This window comes from Molothrus aeneus, chromosome 1, assembly GCF_037042795.1.
Source record: "Molothrus aeneus isolate 106 chromosome 1, BPBGC_Maene_1.0, whole genome shotgun sequence".
Classification (NCBI taxonomy): domain Eukaryota; kingdom Metazoa; phylum Chordata; class Aves; order Passeriformes; family Icteridae; genus Molothrus; species Molothrus aeneus.
Window position 1 is genome coordinate 110,743,842 of NC_089646.1, and position 18,400 is coordinate 110,762,241.

Genomic DNA, 18,400 nt, shown 5'->3' on the forward strand with positions numbered 1-18,400 from the left:
GTAATCACAGCTTGCCGCCTGCCTAGCTTACATCTGATAGCAATTATCTGCAGACTGCATACAGAGGAGAGTTTTACAGAAGGACCAGGAAGACAATTAAGTACTTCATAGAGTGCAGGATGGTCAGCTATAGCATTCCACCCAGCACAGGCAGAAGTTACAAATCACATTTGATTGCAAATTAAATGCAGTGTTTTTTACTACAGAGCCTTTATCAGTTTACTGTGCAGGACCACTGTGAGCTGCCTGGTAAACAGCAAGTGAAAGGAGAAGGAGAGAGTTGTAAACATGAAAAAGAAACCAGTCAGATTCTGAAAACTCACCAGCAAAACCTTTGCTACATTATCAGGACAACATCTGGATGAAAGAAGCTAGTCTACTTCAAGCATTACATTTATTTGTAAATGAGGAAACCATTAAAAACACAGAATTAAACAGGAGGTGATAGAACTTATTTAATGTTAATTAACTTACCTGTGAATGTTGTATAGTGTTTGTGGAAATGATAGAAACAAACTGAAGCCTGGAAGAGAAAAACATTAATACGTAATTCCACACTGATGACCTCAGTGGTTTTTCATATGATAACAGACCTTGTGTACTATTCTAAAAATGATTTGGTATTCCTGTACTCATTACAGGATATGAACTAAGGTTGGGGGCTTTAGGCAATAATAAAACTGTCCTCTTTTTTCCCAAAAGCTAGCTGCTGGAAATAGTTGCTGATACAGAATTTCCTGTGTAATGAGTGACAAGACCAGAATTTTAAAAAAAATTTCTGATATAGCTAATTGATAGGATCAATTGTTTTTCATACAGGTTTGTCTGCTGGACCCAGAACAGCCCAACTTTTCATGAGCTCCAATTTATCTAGGAAAACCTGAGTCTAACACCAAAAGCCTTCCAGTGGAATACAGAAAGACAATAAACTTCAAGCTGGGCTGTTCACATTAGTGGGGAAATAAGTTTATAGTTCAAAATATAAAGGGTCAATTAATGATCTGTTTTGATAATACAATAGCTGAAATTAATGTTTTTTTATGGCATGTCCATTATTTGAACAAGTGAGAATTTTTGACTTCTTTTTTAACACAGCTGTGGTGTTTCTGGAGCTCAGCTTTAACCCACAAAGCACAAGGGTTTCACCTTTGCTAATGCTGTGTGTCCCTGCACTGCTGCTGGTATTATCAACCCAGGTGCCAGCAGCCCCTGAGCTGCCTGAAGACCCAGCTGTACTCCAACACTCCCATCCAAAATACACTGGTCCACCCAAGAATCAAAGGAGACTTTCAGCAACAAGTGGAAGCTTGAGATTTAAACAAAAAAGCCACTATGTGAATCAGTCCTAACTAGGTGAAAATATGGATGACTTTTTTAATCGATGTCATTCCCTGTAGAGCTCTTTGGTTTGTACTTTCCCCCCACTTATTGTGTATTGAGAGCTTTTCCCTGGTCAATTTGCTGCTTGGAGATTGCCCTGGGTAGCACAGTTCTGCATGGTTCTTTTATTGTAGGGCATGAGACTTGGGTGTGGTGCACTAAATTAATACATAATTCCTATTTTATTATGGGCAGGAAAAGCACTCTGATGTGTTAAACTTTCTGGTTTTGACCAAAAATATATCATTTAAGAAGCACTGTGCTGCCTGCAAAGAAAAGTAGAAAACTTAAACCTCATTATTAGCAATATGGAGGGAAAAAATTATTAGAGGAAAGATATGATTTCAGATGATTTTGTACTGGGGCTAATGTGACATAGTAGTGTCTTGAGAAATGTCAGTGTTTACCCTTCAGTCCTCATTAAGGACATGTCCAAGTGTTTAGCAAGCCCTGGCCACAGTGGCAACTCAAGAAAAGGAAAACATGAAAGAAAATTGGAGATCAGGATTGTTGGAAAAAAAAGAAGTAAAAAGGGATGTAATAGATAATCTGTCTCTCCTGTCTTTCTGGTTATCTACTAAAGAGAGGGAAATAAAGAATTGGAAAAAAAAAGAAAAGCCAGCCTGTAAATAATTTCAGGTATTGCATTCTTTTTAATGTTTACCTTTTGGGTTTGCTTCTTAAAACAATTAAGAGCTCTGCTTCTTTTCCATGGCAGAAACTCCCTATCAAACAGCTAAGGATGTGCAATTGAAGTAATGTCCCAAGTATTTTGTCAATACATTTCTAGAATTCACAGGCTTAGTGCCTTCAGAGTGATCTGTGTTTAATGTGCACTCCAGTTAGCTGTGTTTTCTATTAGGCAGGGAGCGCTGGTTCAATAAAATCTTGCCTTACGTACAGCAGTTGCAACATCTGTATCACATTAGAGCAGACATAAGACAAAACATTGACTCTTGAGGTTAAATCTAAATTTCCTGCTGCAATCCTGAAGTTTGATTTGTTAGGAGAAAAGCAACCGAGAGGAACAGAAATAGAGACTAGACCTAGAAATAGAATTCAAAGAGCAATGGTTGCCAACAATTTGTTATTTTTATGAAGTGCCATTTTAGTTAGAAATAACACACTGACCACAAACAGTCCCCCAGCAAGCAAAAAGCCACTTTCTAAACCGGGCAGTTCCACCAGTTACTCCCCTGTATTTCTACACAGCTTTTAGCACAGTGAGAGAGCTGAGCATGCAGCAGGGAAAGCAAAGAGTGTTCCCTGTTTCTTATGGGATTTTCAGAATTCCATCATTTCCTACAACATGTTGCCTTCCCATCTTTTTTTTTAGCTAAAGAGGCCTGGCTTGGGGGCTGCTTTTGGTACTCATTAAGTCTCCTGTTTAATTGGCATTAAGGATCCCTTTGTGCCCAGGAGCTAAACTGCTGCATCCGCATTGCTGCCATTCCCTGCTGCTCTGAGGAACAAAAGGTGCAGCCTGGAAAGCAAACCCACTGCTGGCTCTCTGGCACTCAGCCACCCAGGCACTGCCCAAGTGATCATCATGGAGCTTTTTTTTTTGATGTTGTTGTTGTTGTTTTTAATGTCCTAAAAGTACATCTTTTATTTTAAAATAATTTTTAAAATTCAATTTCAGCACATTCGATGTTTTAACACGTATGGGAAAATAGAACTCCTTCAGTGTTCTTAGAGGTAGTATACTGCTCTTCCAGGATTTTTTAGTTTCTTCTTTACTATTTTCCCGTTCTTCAGCTGATTTAAAATCTGAGACCCAACTGTAAGAACACAGGCCTATATTAAAGGCAGAAATACCAAAGCACAGATGGGTGGCACAGATACACAGGGAATTCTTGTGTCACGCCAGGCTGAAAGTATCAAGCCCAAATCCTCGGATTTAGGTACAATCCTATCGTCAGTCCTCTGTGTTGCACAATGTAAACTCCCTTTTCAGAGAAATAAACATTTTTAAAGCTCTTTATTAGGAATTATTTTGTCCATATTAAAAAATGCCAAGCATAAGCATAAACAAACAAACAAATCCCAATGCAGTCAGAAATTCGGGATTAAAGACATATTAGAAGTGAAGAAATGAAGGCATTATCCTGTTTTCCAAATATGTACGTGTATAAAAGCAGATACACACACAGATATGCATATAAATATATGTGCACATTATATATATACATATATATATATGTGTGTATATATACCTATATATATGTATATATGTGTATATATATATATATATATATATATATATACACATGTGTATAAAAGTGAGCAAAAGGCAATTCCCATCAATCTTAAGGACAACTTTAGATTTCATTTAGTGCTTTCAAATTCAATTCCAAACCGATAAGATGTTGTGATATAACTGAATAAATTAATAATAATTTTAAAAAGCTAGCACACAATGGATACCATGATACCTTGTCACCCATGTTATTTGGAGTGACAGTAATATATTTTAATTATGTGAGGGCATTTTAAATGCTCATGTAACTAAATTGAAAGACTGCTGAAGATCTACAGGCAGACAGGTTGTTTCCATGACATGCTGCAGTTACTGTGGCTGTTGTACCTGATTTAATTCAGGCATTTCTGCAAAATACAGACTTGGTCATTGTAGGGAAAGAGAGGGTATGGCCAGGAACAAACTGCTGACACTACTGTCAGCTCCAGAAAATGCTATTTCAGTACCCAACAGCCCCATGCTGTCACTCAGACAAAGCAAACAGCCTGATGCAGGTAGCCACATTTCTGAAAACACAAAAACTCACAGACTGTAAAGACTGCTAAATAAAGTGACTCCAAGGCACCTAAACCACTAAACAAGTCACAGGGCTTCAAAGGAAGGACAACCTTTGCTGTTTATCTTCTCCACACCTTTGCTATCATAAATCCCCTTTGTTTGTAAATTCCTGACAAATGAATCATCCTTAAACTGTCCTAAGAAAAGCACTGAAAATTTATTTGTTAAGAATTGGCTCTCCTGATAGCTAAAAATCAAAAATTCAAAAATGAGACAGTGCAATACAGGGATGTAATTTTAGGTGAACACTGCACTGGAAATTGTGTGAATTTGTTCAGGAAAGCACCATCCCTGCTGTGCTCCCTCCAAAAAAAAAAAAAACACTCATCCCATTTGGGAGGCAGGGAAGAGGCTGTGCAGATCTTCTGGGCATATCACAGAAGTTGACCAACTCTCTAACAACAGGTAGTTGTACTTGCATTTCAGCTTAGAAATTAAATAGTATCACTCTCCTTATTCTTCAAGTGCCCACACCTCTGTATGGCCTTCTTCAGTAGACTGCTTGGCCTTTCCATCTCTAGATTAATAATCTGTCATAATCAATGTTTGCTATAAAGAAATGGGATGTTATAATTTACCTTTCTTAGCCACCAGAAAAGAAAAATTAGATTCAAAATATCCAGGCCTCAATATTAGCTTGGAAAAATATTTAAGTACTTTTTCCATGGTGTTTTTCTCAAATTCCTTGCACATTTGGAGCAGCTAGACACATGAAAATATCTGAACACACTGAATATTTAGCACACTGATCAGTGCCTGGAAGCAAGCTTCATCAAAAGGTGAACATTTTAGAAGAACTTGTTTCTGGAACAGAAGCTTTCTATGGAATAGTGTGACCTTTTCTGGCATGTCTTGAGCAGACAATGTTTTTAATTGATTGTGCAAACACATAATTGCATTTTGAGCTGTCCACTAAAAAGTCATTATATTTTATTACTATGTAAAATGACAAACTTAAAACCACTCTGTAGCTGGGGGGGGGGGGGGGAACCTTAGAAAACAAATATATAATTTGCAGACTTAATTGAGCCTGTAAAGTCTGAATACATTAGGGTGAAAAATACACCCAAAATCCACAGTATGAAATGATTTTACAGGGATTAAGGAAACATAAGGTAAGCATAAGCACTGTCTTCATGCACAAAGTTGATGTAGGTTTTGGATGTTTAGCATCTAAGACATTTTTGGAGTATAAAGATTGTATAGGGATGCATTTATCATGCTTGTTGAAAAGAGATGTGTTTATCATGTTTGTTGATTTTATACCTTATTCTCAATGTCTAAGGAAGTACACATGGCATTTATCTCGAACTGAGCCATAAGATAACAAGTAGCATTCAGAGAGATTTGGTACCAATTGAAGAATTAATTTATTAGTTTATTAGTTTATGGATGTAGCTGCTTCTTTGATGCAGCTCTGTTCAAACATCATTCTGTTTCTGGGCACAGCAAGAATTGAGCACTAGAGAAACAGCGCCTTTATTCAAAAAGCCTGGACTGGCTTCCAGAAGGACTCTGCCAGGAAAGCTCCCTTGTTTGACCTTCTCCTGGGGGTCCCAGAGCCCCTGAAATGACTCCTCACACCTTAACACCACCAAACTCATTCCCACCTGTAGTCAGCATCCTGTGACACTGCTCTGCCTCTGGCCTTGAGCACTCTGCTCTTCTGGGTTATTGTTCTGACTGGTTCAGATGAGTTACTCTGAACATGAACTCAGTGACTTCTTAGAAATATATCTCAAGTGACAGGTGAGTATTTCACACCCTTTGCTTTAACAGAGCCTCGTACAATCTGTCACAACAATGCCTTAATAAATGTTGAATTGGTGACAGACATATAGAAGCCAACTCATGTTAAGCACACTTCTCAAACAGGACTGGTCAAAGCCTGTTGGAGCAATAACCTTTTGAAAACATTGCACTTAACATTTAATCATTTAGCAAGTCATCACTAGGGCAGAGCCATCAGCCACTTTGCAATGGGAACTACAGGAAATAACTACAGAATGACAACATTCCATAGGGGGCAGAAACAATTCATATTGCTTGTGACTGTGATTGACTGTGGCCTCCTAAACAGTTTCTGACACTGAAAAAGGGGCAGGCTATTGTATGAACACCCATGGCAAGGACTTGTGAGTCCTCCTTTGATAGACAGGATGTAGTGCAGTGTAAGTACAAGGCACTGGTTTAGAGGAGTAACTGTGCTGTGCTTTCCCACTATGATGGAATTCAAATAATTGGCATGTTTTAAATGTTACAGCTTGGCCTCATGGTTAGTGTTTGGCTGCTATTATCTGTTCATTTATGTTTTCACTCCTCATTTTATATACTTAAGTAGCTCAGTGAAGAGTGACTCTCAAGGAAAACACTCTGTAAAAGTCAGCATAGAAACCAAACCCATGGACATCATAGGAAAAAATTCTGAACGCTTTGTCCTCATCTCTAAAACAAAGTTTCAGATCCCTGACAGATATTAATATCCAATTCACATTTCATGTTCAAACCTGCACTTTGAGAACTAGTTTCATCTTTGCCACAGGCTTCAGTAGCAGATCTGGGCATTGTTGACCACACATAGTACACTCAAACATGACACCATGTCTGGATTACAGAATAGTCTGCCCCATGTGCCACACACTGATGAAGTATAACATATCGACTCCATGCTTAAGTGATCCTTTTCCCATGAAGTCTATTCTTGTGGTTGCAATTAATACTGAGAAGGAGCAGGAAACTGTGCATCCAGGCATCATTTTTCCAACTTGCCTTCCTAAGGAAATGAAACTGATGTGCTAACTCTGCTTGTTTGTGTACATCCCACCACAATTTCCAAGCTTTCAGTCAATTCTGAACAAAAGAATATACCAAAAGAAATTTCCAGTAAGATGCATGTCTCCATCTTCCTTTCTCCAGGAAAGGATTGCAGCCTGAATATTAGACATTATAAAATCTTCATACAGAGCAAGTATGAAGGTCCCAAACATGAGAAATGCTTCATGCAGAGCACACACCTAGAGGTCATTTAATAGCAACGTGAGGCAGAAACCATCATCAATTAGTAATGCTGCTCCCTGAACTACAGATGCCTACCTGTCAGTGAAAATCTTCTCACAAAGTCCACAGCATCATTTGTGGTACTAGAATTTATGTGCAGAACTGACTGCTTTAAAATGCTTATTGTAAATATTTCATATTGCTCTCAACCTGATAGCACAGTGACAGGGAATGTTAGGCATTTGGGATGCCCTGGGGGGGTGAAAATAAATGATAGCTCTCACCCCAATGCTGCCTTTGAAGGGACCCTAGTTAGCCAGATAATGCTATGGGAGAATTGTGGTTAAATCCCAAGAGAGCTTTTGGAGTGTCATCCACAGGAGCCCTGATGAGTGCAGAGTAATTAGTTCCAGATGAGCACACAGGCACACAACTTTAACGGGGTCTGTCTGCTCCCCTACTGGGAGAGAAAAGGCATTTCTGCCTAGCAGCCCGGTCAGCTGCTCTGGAAACAGGAGAGGGACCTTCCTCATTGATTCAGGGTCCAGCTAGGTGTGTGTTTTGGAGCTGAAGGATGGAATTGCATTCACTGCCAGTGAAAATTACAGGATCATGTTTGCTGGGTAGCTGACAAATTCCCATAAAATACTATTATGAAGTTTCTCTATTTCACAGGGTAGTCCTCTGAGGTCACTGCTCAGGACTTGGCTTTCCTACAGGTGTTCAGTATGCCAGAGAGTTCCCAGGAACATACATAAAGCTCTCTTTCCTAAAACATCTAATCTAAACACCAGTATTGCTGCACTTTTATGTATATCTTTGTGTGTTCTGGCACCTGATAAAAGCTCCGTTACTTTCAATGAGTGAGTGTCACCTGGTGATACTACAGCTTCCTCTGAAGAGGTGCTTTTGCAGAGTTCATCCTTAGGTTATACATGAGGGTGGGGTTTTTTTTTTTCCCAGAAAACTCCAGGAAAGACATCTAAAAAACACTCTTGTACATCTTGTTTGGATTTGTTCCCACCACAGAAGGTAGGGGCTAAAGCCCAGCTGCTCTCGGAGAAGCGACGGCTCAGCAGCTGAACTCCTGTTGTGTACAGAACAGTAAAAGCCCCCAACAAATGCCAAGTATTGATGGAGCAGCTACAGGTTCGTTGTTAGAAGGACCACTGGTGACTACTAAATGCCATCAGATGGTTAAGCACAGCCATTTATGGTTTAATGGCTCCTCTCAGGATCCTGGGAAACTAGCTTGTAAAAAGCATCAGAGGCCCACTTTGTTTTTAACTAGCCACAAAGGCATTTAACTGAGCAAGCCAGAGGGGGCTCTCTGATACAAATGGTTCTGGCTGAGCAAGACACTCTTGCTGCAGTCTCTCTAAGGGAGAGAATAATTGAATCTTCCTGGCTGCTTGGCCCTTGGTGTAGGTTAGACAGGTACTTTTTCTGCAGTCACAGTGGGGTCCTGCAATTTACCACAAGCTTCTAAAAATTTCACATATCCCTAGTCACTGCACAAAGGCTACCCAATGATAAGCACCTTACTGCTGAACTGAAATTCAAATATGAAATGGCAGTGCTTTCTGGACCAGCATGACCCTTAGTGGAAGGATACTACTTTTTCTATTTTTAAATTTAGTGTCTGATTCTAAGAGATTTACTAAGCACTATGATGATTCTGTAATATAGAGTCAACCAAGACTATTATTTTGCATACTTTAAAACCCATATTTAGCTTCAACGAAGTTGCAAAGGATGCCACTGTGCATAGTGTGCTAGAGACGAGGTTTTTAGAGAAACCTTTTGGCTCCTACTTAAGCCTACTCTGCTTGGGACAATGATGGAAGAAATACTTTTCTGTGCTCACAAATCCACTCATACAAGCATACCACAGAAGACAGAAGCAGTACTTCATTCTAGTGTTAATGGAACAGTCCATCAAACCTTGCTTTGCAGCTGGTTCTGGCAGAGTATGATAAAGGATGCTCACGCCTGCAGATCTGATAACACTGAGATGCTTCCCTTCCACAAATGTTCCTACTATGTTGAACAGTTTGAATTAAACCTTCATCCATGGCTTCCCAAGTGCAAGGGAAGCCATCAGAGCAGTCCCTGAATGGGCTGTCATGTGTCCTAGTGACAGGAACCAAGCACACCAACCTGGTGTGTGCAGCACAGACCAAGTGTGTTCAGTGGGCAGGTCACTGCTAGCCCTAACACTGCCCTGACCTGCCCATTCTGGGTGAGCCAGCATCCATCTGCCCTAGGCTTGTGTGATTTGTGCTAGTGATTTGTGCTGCTTCAAGAGCACAAATCACTCCCTGTCTACAGCAGCACCTCTGTCAAAGGTGAATAATTCACTGACTATGGAAAAGGCAACCACTGTCTTTCCCTCCTTCCTTTGTTTTTTTTTCCTCAGAGTGCCTAAATCAGGTCTGACTAGAAAAGACTGTATCATCTTGGTCACACACTGTTGGGGTTTTTTGGGTAAAGCACAAAACCATGTCCTTGCAGACACTGCTCATTAGAAAGCACAGCCTGAACACAGGGTCCTTTCTAACCTAGGAATTCTGGGAAAGAGTGCTGGGGCAAGAGGTGGTACCTGCTGACAACCTTGCTATGGGGAGAGGGTGGTGAGAGCACACATCAGTGCAAAATGCTCACATGGGTGACATGGGGGAAGCACCTATAACCAAGTTCTCCATTTGGCTCAAGGGCAGAAGATGTTTCTTGGGATGATAGTTTAGAGTGTTTGTGTCAAGCAGTATTGTGGTGCCCTCTTCTCACCACTTGTACGCTCATATAAAGATCTCCAAAATGTATATGCTAATTTCTTCACCTTCCAAGCAACACATCAAAGACATTGTGCATACACAGATTTTCAGCTAAGACTTCTATATTTCTAACTCATTAAAATGTAACTGCTTTTGTTCTCAGTCTTGACATGGCAGTCAAAAAACATCAATGCTCATTTCAAACTACACTGACAGTATCAAATAATGACCAAATAGGCTATTGCTGTGTATGAAAAATAAATCTCTTCTGTTTTGCAAAAGATTTCTAAAAAAGAGCTTAGAAACCACCTGGCTATTATTCATATTTCCAGTTATGCATCTAAGGTTATTTAAATAATGTCTTCATTCCCTCTGTACATAATGTTTTGGAACATAATGTGCTCCAGGCCAAAACATTAAACTTAGACTATGCATAAATGTAAGTGACATTTTACCTGAGTGACATGAGGAGTTCCTGAGACTTTGGGAGCCCAGCAAGCCAGCACACTGCACTGAACTGCACATGCAGATAAGGAGTATTTTCTATTATTTGTGTGCAGCATACACTAATTCAGCAAGGAACAAATTTTCCAAAAATATCTACTTTTTAAAAGTTTTCCAGCATTAACCCTTTTAATTATTTCTATTCATGTATTTTTGGACTAGCCAACACTTACAAAAGTAAAACCAAAAAAAAAGAGGGAAGTATAAAAAATATCAAATCAAAATTATTAAAAAACAGCACACTTTTGTATAGATCCAGACACTTACCTATAAGCAGGATAACTAATACATCTGTAATATAATAACCAAACAGCAAAGGCTTCTGCCAGACCTCCACACCAACAGTACCAGTGAGCAGATATGCTGCTATTAACACCTACAGAAACAAAGATAACTGATTTTCAATCCTTTACATCTAAAGGCAGAGAATTTCACTTATCTTCATACAAATGCAAAAGTTAAAAAAAAAAATCTATTAGTTACCTCCTCCTGTCCCTACTTTACCTTCTGCTGCCATGGCAAAACAATTACTTCTAAGCCGTGAAGCAAGTTGCAGGGTCACCAAGAGAATTATTTAAAATGTATGAAATATGGTAAGCAAGCAACTTCCCTGTTTCCCTGTTTTTGTATCTGTTTGTATATGGTATTACTGACTTACCTTTTCAAAATACCTAAATCCACTTTTATTGCCAGGTCTCCCCACTACACATGCACTTCCCTGTTTTTGGACACAGACTTCAGAATTAGCCATGTGGTTATTTTTGCAGCTCTGCCCTTGAACTGATCATATCAGAATAACTGAGAAGGGGGCAGAAAAACCCTAAGCCCACCTGAAACAATAATAAAAAAATAATAAAACATTCCATTGAATGTGAAGAAATAAAAATATTGGGAAGGAGATGAAGTCTTCCCTGATTTTAAATTTGTTTGACTGATAACATTATTGCAGGACAAAAAAATAATCACATAAATGTCATTAGGAGTGAAAGGACACATCCACAAGACTCAGGAGCACCCAGCTAGAGGGACTGCTGCCCTTCTCTTTCTCTGGCCTGTTTTGTTCTCAGCTGTTTGGTTTTGCCATAGGACCCATAAGGGGCTGCATGTTTCATGCTACACTAGCTCTAAATGAAAATAACAATGTTAATTACAATGCCATTTAGAAAACTGCATATTCATCTATTTAATCCCAGGTAACATTCAGTAACCTTTATATTTTCCACTCAATGCAGCTTCTTACTCTGGGATGAAAAAATGGTTTCCAGCTTTACTTGTGTTACAGATTTTATTATTTCTTAATTAGGTTTTTTAATACACTTTTTTTTTTCTATGCTATGTGTTTTCTCTATTTGAACTTGAACAAGCACATTTCTGGTCTTCTATTAAATTTTAACTCAAAGATGATACACTGAAAATCTCCTTATTAATTACCAGGCTTTTTAAGATCACAGATTAAGAGCAGAGTGCTGATGTCATTTAAACTTCTATTATATGTAGATAATACTACATTTGTTTCCACTTACTTCTCTGTATCTGAAACCAAGATTCTTGCCCTGTCAGTATATAGGTCTTTATGAGGTTTTGCTTGGATTTGCACTGTGGAACTGGATGTTTGAATTGCCTCTGCAAGAACAAGCAGCACAGCAGATCTGCAGCAAGGAGGAGCAGGCACCAGTGAGTGCCATTATGTCTTGGGCCACTGAAGACAGTGAGTCAAATTTTGGTCTCAGTTAAGGACACATATAATGGGTTTTGCAATCCACTGCATCAGAGCTAACATTTGGCTTCCTGAAGAAATTGTATTCAATTACACATAAGAGATGATGGATGGAATCCTGACCCCATCAAAGTTGATGGCAAAACTCCAACTGGCTTTGATGGAGCTTGAATTTACTCTCACATGTTGAATCCTGAAAAGACTTTTTTGGCAAATTATAAAAGAGGAACTTTAGCATTAACCATTATTACAGTCAGTACTTTTGGCAGGGCAGTCATGAGCATCACTGTCAGATGTCAATGCATGTCTAGGAACAGGGGTGTGGATGCAAGGGGCTCTCATAGGGAATGCCCTGCCCTGGGATTTGGTGATGCAAAACTCCCAGATTGAGATTGCCTCTTAACAGATGTAGCATATGAAAAAAAACCCACTCCTTGGCTTCCAAATTTTGGTATATTGGTTTTTAAGGACTCATCACTTCGCCTACACTGAAGCAGTCTCCAGCTTTAGAAAGCAGACCTCCTTTAGAAAGACTGAAGAATGGAAAATGGCTGTGTCCCTTGATCTAAGCTCTACTAGCAAAAAATTGAAGATTGTCAAAATTACTGGCAAAGCCTAAGTCTGTTAATCAGCTGTATAATGTGTTTTAAAGGCACTGCTGGTGGAAAAAAAAAGTAAAGCAATGTTCCTGAGTTCAACTGAATAATTTTACTTTAGAAAAGATGGCCAAGTTTTTTACTTATCTCTCTGCCATAAACCAGCTTTAGTACTTTTCAGATATAAATGTAGTCTCTAGCAAGTAAAAATAATTGCAGCCTTTTGTAAAATGAGAAGTCCAAGTTAAATAACTGTATTTGGTTTGTGTGGCCAGTTTTTGGTAGCAAAGGGGCTACAAGGGTGGCTTCTGTGAGAAGCTGCTAGAAGCTTTTCCCATGTCCAGCAGAGCCAATGGCAGATGGCTCCAGGATGGACCCACCACTGGCCAAGGCTGCACCAACCAGAAATGGTGACAATGTCTCTGGGTTAACATATTTTAAAAGGGAAAAAAACCCATATTGTACAGTTGTAATTGCTGCCAGAGAAGAAAGGAGTGAGGATATGGAAGAGGAACAGCCCTGCACACAACAAGGTCAGTGGAGAAGAAGGAACAGGAGGTGCTCCAGGCACCAGACCTGAGATTCCCCTGCAGCCCATGGTGCAGCCCATGGTGATGCAGCTGTGCCCCTGCAGCCCACGGACATCCAGGTTGGTGCAGAGATCCACCTGTAAGCCCCCACATCAGAGCAGGTGGGTGCCTGAGAGGAAGCTGTGAACCTGCAGGAGGCCCTTGCTGGAGCAGGCTCCTGGCAGGGATCTGCAGACCCATGGAGAGAGGAGCCCTTGCTGGAGCAGGTTTCCTGGCAGGACTTGTGATCCTGTGGGGGACCCACAGGACTGAAGAAGGTTGTGCCTAAATGACTGCACCCCATGCAAAGGTACCCATGGTGCAGGAGTTCATGAAGAACTGTAGCCCATGGGATGGACTCATATTGGAGAAGTTCACAGAGAATTGTCTCCCATGGGAGGAACCCACTCTGGAGCAGGGGGAGGACTCCTCTCCCTGAGCAGTAGCAGAAACAACCTGTAATGAACTGACCATAACCCCCATTCCCTGTCTCCCTGTGCCGTGGGGGAGTGGAGATAGAACCCAGGAAGAAGGGAGAGGTAGGGGAAAGGTGTTTCTAAGATTTGTCTTACTTCTCATTATCCTGCTTTGATTTTGATTCATAAGAAATTAAATTAATATCCCTGAGCTGAGTCTGTTTTGCCCACGATAGCAATTTGTGAGTGATCTCTCCCTGTCCTTCTATCAACTCATGAGCCTTTCTTTATATTTTCTCTCCCTGTCCAGTTGCAGAGGGGAGTGACAGAGCAGATTTGGTGGGTGCCTGGCATCCATCCACCACAATAACACAAGTGAGAACTATATAGCAAGGCAAAGTAGATGGGTGCAATCTTGGATTCCAACTCTCAGCAGCATCTGACCAGGAATATTTTTGGCTTTCCAAGACCTTCTCTATAAGGATGAGGAATACTTATGATGAGAAAGATGTGAAAATACAAGGTGTTAATTTGTAGTTTCTCTGATATAACTGGCAGCAGGACAGCTGGATTCTGAGCAGGGCCTCCCTATCTTGACACAATTTTGTAAATACCAGCAACATAGCCACATTTGTTCCTGTGTAAAATCAGAATAATTCTTTGATGTGGCATTGGGAAAACTCTATATAAACATAAGGCAGTATAACCCCTCAAAGTCTTCTGCCTTCTACCTCTTACCTGTTCTCTAAAATTTTTGATATTTTTAAATCACCATCACTTTCATGTCTTTTCACTATTTCAGGTATAAGGTTTGTGACCACAATATTTTAGATTGTGTGTGTACATATATTTATTTTCTTACCATAGATTTACCATTTCAGTTTTACACACAGGCACATTTAGTATGCTGTGTGATATTCTACATGATGAAATAAAAAATCAAATGCTTTGTCATCTTCTAAAAAATTGTGGATATGCTATAAAATTCTTTATGATTCCACAGAAACCTGACATTAATTTTATTGTAATATTCAATTTCATTAGCATATTAGCTATAGTATTAATTGCTCATGTGTTGAAATATTTTCCATAAACACAATGCTCAAAATAAACATCTAGGAAGCAAAGCCATTTAAAATACAAGACTACTTCATTCTTCTGATAATAAATGTGACACTTGCCTAAAAGAGTAAGAATGATTTCCTACAAGTTATTTCAATAGGAGTTAGCTTTAATGTGATGTGCAATTTTTCCACTTTATTTTTTCCTCCGGTTTTTCTTTCTTTCAATAAATAATTGAAGGTTGCAAATCTTATACTTCGAAAAATTTTACCTAAAAAGATGACTTTAAATTTAGACATTACAGACAAAATAACTAAAGGCATGTGGAAGATTAATTAATCAAGAAAGGTTTGTGGGGACTCATAACCAAGTGTTAAGAATGAAGCAGTCTGCTGCAGAAAAAGCCTGTGCACAGCAGGTTCTTCTGTTCAGATTTCCCATGGATACACCCTGGGGCTTCCCTCAGATAACTGAGTGTAGAGATCAGTTTCCAGCCCTGTATGGAGGCAGCTTGAAGCAAACACCATGGTCTGGCCAGCACTGCTTCCTCACTGCTATCACTTCTCTTACTTCAATAATTCCATTCTGCTACAACTTTGGAACTAAGTAATAATAGTTTTTCTTCACAAGAAAGGCTATGCTTTCCACAGACACTTAAATTAGAAAAGTTCTGAAAGTGAATATCCTTTCAACTGAAATTAAATTGTGAATCCTGTTAATGTGACCAAAGAACAACATATTTGCACCTTTATTTTGCTTTTTAATAGAAAAGGGGTTTTGCCCTTCAGAGGAGGTAGAAATTTTTTCAAGAAGTGATGTGCACTTGCATTGTTTGGGATTTCTCTGCCAGCTCCTGAAACATTTGCTGCCACAGCACATCCCTAGAAAAGGTCATATGGAACATATTTCAGCATGGGTTTTGTAAATAACCTTGTCAAAAGAAAACCTGGTCTATGGTACCCATGAAAGAAACCTTTCCCAGTTTGACTGAAAGGAAGGAGAAGAGGAAGTCCTACAATGTTTCAGTTGCTAGGGGCATCGTGTACTTCCATTTATTCAGAGTTCCAAGGCAGGCAGAGGGTTCTCCCAGAGGCTCTCAGTGGTACTGTCCAAAGCCATCAGGCAGAAGCAGCTGGGAAAGCATCTTAGACTGAAACCCTGGGACTCAAGGTCCAGGCACCCATCCCTTCAGGCACAACTCTCTCTATGTGTGGGATTTCTGAACATCCTCTCCTTGCAGGGCAAGGGCTGGGCCAGAGACAGCTGCCTGTTGCCTTTGGGATTTTGCTGCTTGTGCTTCTTCTGAGCCTGCTTCTCTTGGCCGGGGAGAGGGAGAGGAAGGAGAGTGGAATTGTCAGGGTCACCGCAGCTCTCACACAGCTCTTCACTTTTAAAGTTTTAATTAAGAATATAAAGGGTATCTCCTGTTACACTTAGGGCAGCACCGATGGAGCAGAGGTATCATTACATCATATTATGGAAAAATTTGTTCCCCTGCTATGAACTCAACTGCAGTGGCTTATGAAAAGCAACAGCAGGATTAGGCAAGTATTTCATTAGGGTAATATTAAATTCTCCAGAAAGAAAACAGATCTTTTTTTAAACAAAACAAGACAATGTCTGTGAAAATTAACATATGGCAACAAGTCAGAAATTTTAATTTCTCAGGAAGGCTCTGTCATTTTTTTTTCTCTAAGAAACTTAATTTGCAGATATTAGCTTTCTTTGGTTCGTCTTGTGACAAAAATAAATGTCTTCATTTTCACAAGATGTATCCAAGGGAATTTCTCACAGATCATAGCAGAGATTTAGTTTTTTCTTTTTTCCTCAGACTTTTGGGGTTTCCAATAGGTGTGCTTACTCAAAAGTGTATGAAAATTGTCTAGATGCTCTGATACAGAGGCTGCTTTCCCTGCACCTTTTTCTGCTACTCAGGAGTCAGCACAGGACAGATCCTTATGCAGGAGGGAGGAGAGACAGGAATAGCTTTCCCTGCTGCATTTGCTGCCACCTTGATTCTGGATCCACAAACATAATGGTCCTCTGACCAAGCATCTCTCAAACACATTACAGCCATTTTTCAAGTTTACAAACCACAGCTTCCTGCAAGTGATTGTCTGCTGTAATCAAAGCTAATTGGAGTGCCAATTACAGCCCAGCTAGCTTAATTGGGTTACCAGTTCTGATGAGTCATCAAGTCACAGAAAAACGTGATGTGCATAATTCCCACAGATTTCCCTGTCTATAAGAAGGTATTTTTCATGAGGAACAGCAGCTCTTTCTCCAGCACAGCTGAGGCAGTGCCCGGGAGAGGGCTGTGTTTGTGTGCAGCAGAGCTGACTCAGCAGCAGGGTCTTTGGAGCCACATGCCAGTTAAGAGCTCATTAAGGTCATCAGTCCTCTATTTGCACGTTGACACTAACTGCTGGTTTTCTTGAGTTCTGTGGTGATAACAAAGCCCAAAGTTCCTGGCTGCCAACAAGTTTAAAAGCAAAAGCAGGGGGACTAGACCACCTGAGTATCTGATATGCCAGTGCAACAGCATTAAGTTGTAGGTGAAATTACTGAACACAGGACAGAGAAGCACATTCCTGCAGCAATCCAGCTAGGGATGCCATGGAGGAAATTCTGAACTAAACATTGCAAATCAGTCTGGAAGCAGCTAGTGAGTGCTTTTACACTCTCTGCTTCTAAATGTGACTGTGGGAATACCTGGCAGAGAAGCAATGGGGAAAAAAAACCAGCAAGGGAAACATAACTTTTCTTACTCGTCATCAGCCATTTACTAATGTCTCCAGTATCCTCTAAGTTACTGGAGATGAAGAGCTACCTTTAATAGAGCACATATCATATAAATTTGATGAATGAGTTCACAAAACAAGAACAGATATTTATGGGAATTAAGATCTTTTACTAGACTAGTCAGTAGAATTGGGGAAAAAAATATTATGTACTTTCTGGTGTGTATGTAGTGTATTTTGGACTAATGGAAAAATACCACCTTGAGCTACAAAGCCTGCCTTCTCTTAGTTCATAGACAACCACAACAGCTATTTTTTTACAGATGAGAAAACTGACATACAGAGATTTTTATGGTACAATCTTCTACCACAGCTGATGACTTTGCTAAAGAGCATCAAAAAATCCTCACGTTCACAAGCTTATCACTTTGACTGTAACCAAGTCATCACAGAAGGCACTAAAAACCAAGTGAGCAGGACAGCAGTTCAGCATCAGAGGGGAACAGGAAATAGTACTTGTTAGCACCTTGCATCCCAGTTAATCAAAGCAGTTTACAAACTTTACTGATATTCAGCCTCACCACAAATCTGTCAGGCAGGGAAATATTAAAAACAGGGCCACAGGCACAGGTCACTAACAGGCACTGACAGAGTTATCATACATGTCTGCTAGTTGATACCCATTCCCAGATTTAACCACTAATACAGTTTGGATGCTGCAGTGATCCAGCAGAGCTTTCTGAACATTTACATGTACAGTGATCATCTGAGCAACCAGTGAAATAGGCCTGAACACAGCTACTCCTCTCCTGCTGGAAGAACTTCA

At 39.9% G+C, this 18,400-nt stretch overlaps 1 protein-coding gene across 1 annotated transcript in view; it reads right to left on the minus strand.

Moving 5' to 3' along the window:
- LOC136564713 (ethanolaminephosphotransferase 1-like) overlaps positions 1-18,400 on the minus strand; it is a 57,849-nt gene that overhangs the window by 11,054 nt on the left and 28,395 nt on the right. Inside the window, exons 6-7 of the mRNA XM_066562948.1 lie at positions 10,741-10,849; positions 475-523 (exon numbers count right to left, since the gene is read on the minus strand). Coding sequence (XP_066419045.1) covers positions 475-523; positions 10,741-10,849 — 158 coding nt within the window. The remainder of the gene's footprint in view (positions 1-474; positions 524-10,740; positions 10,850-18,400) is intronic.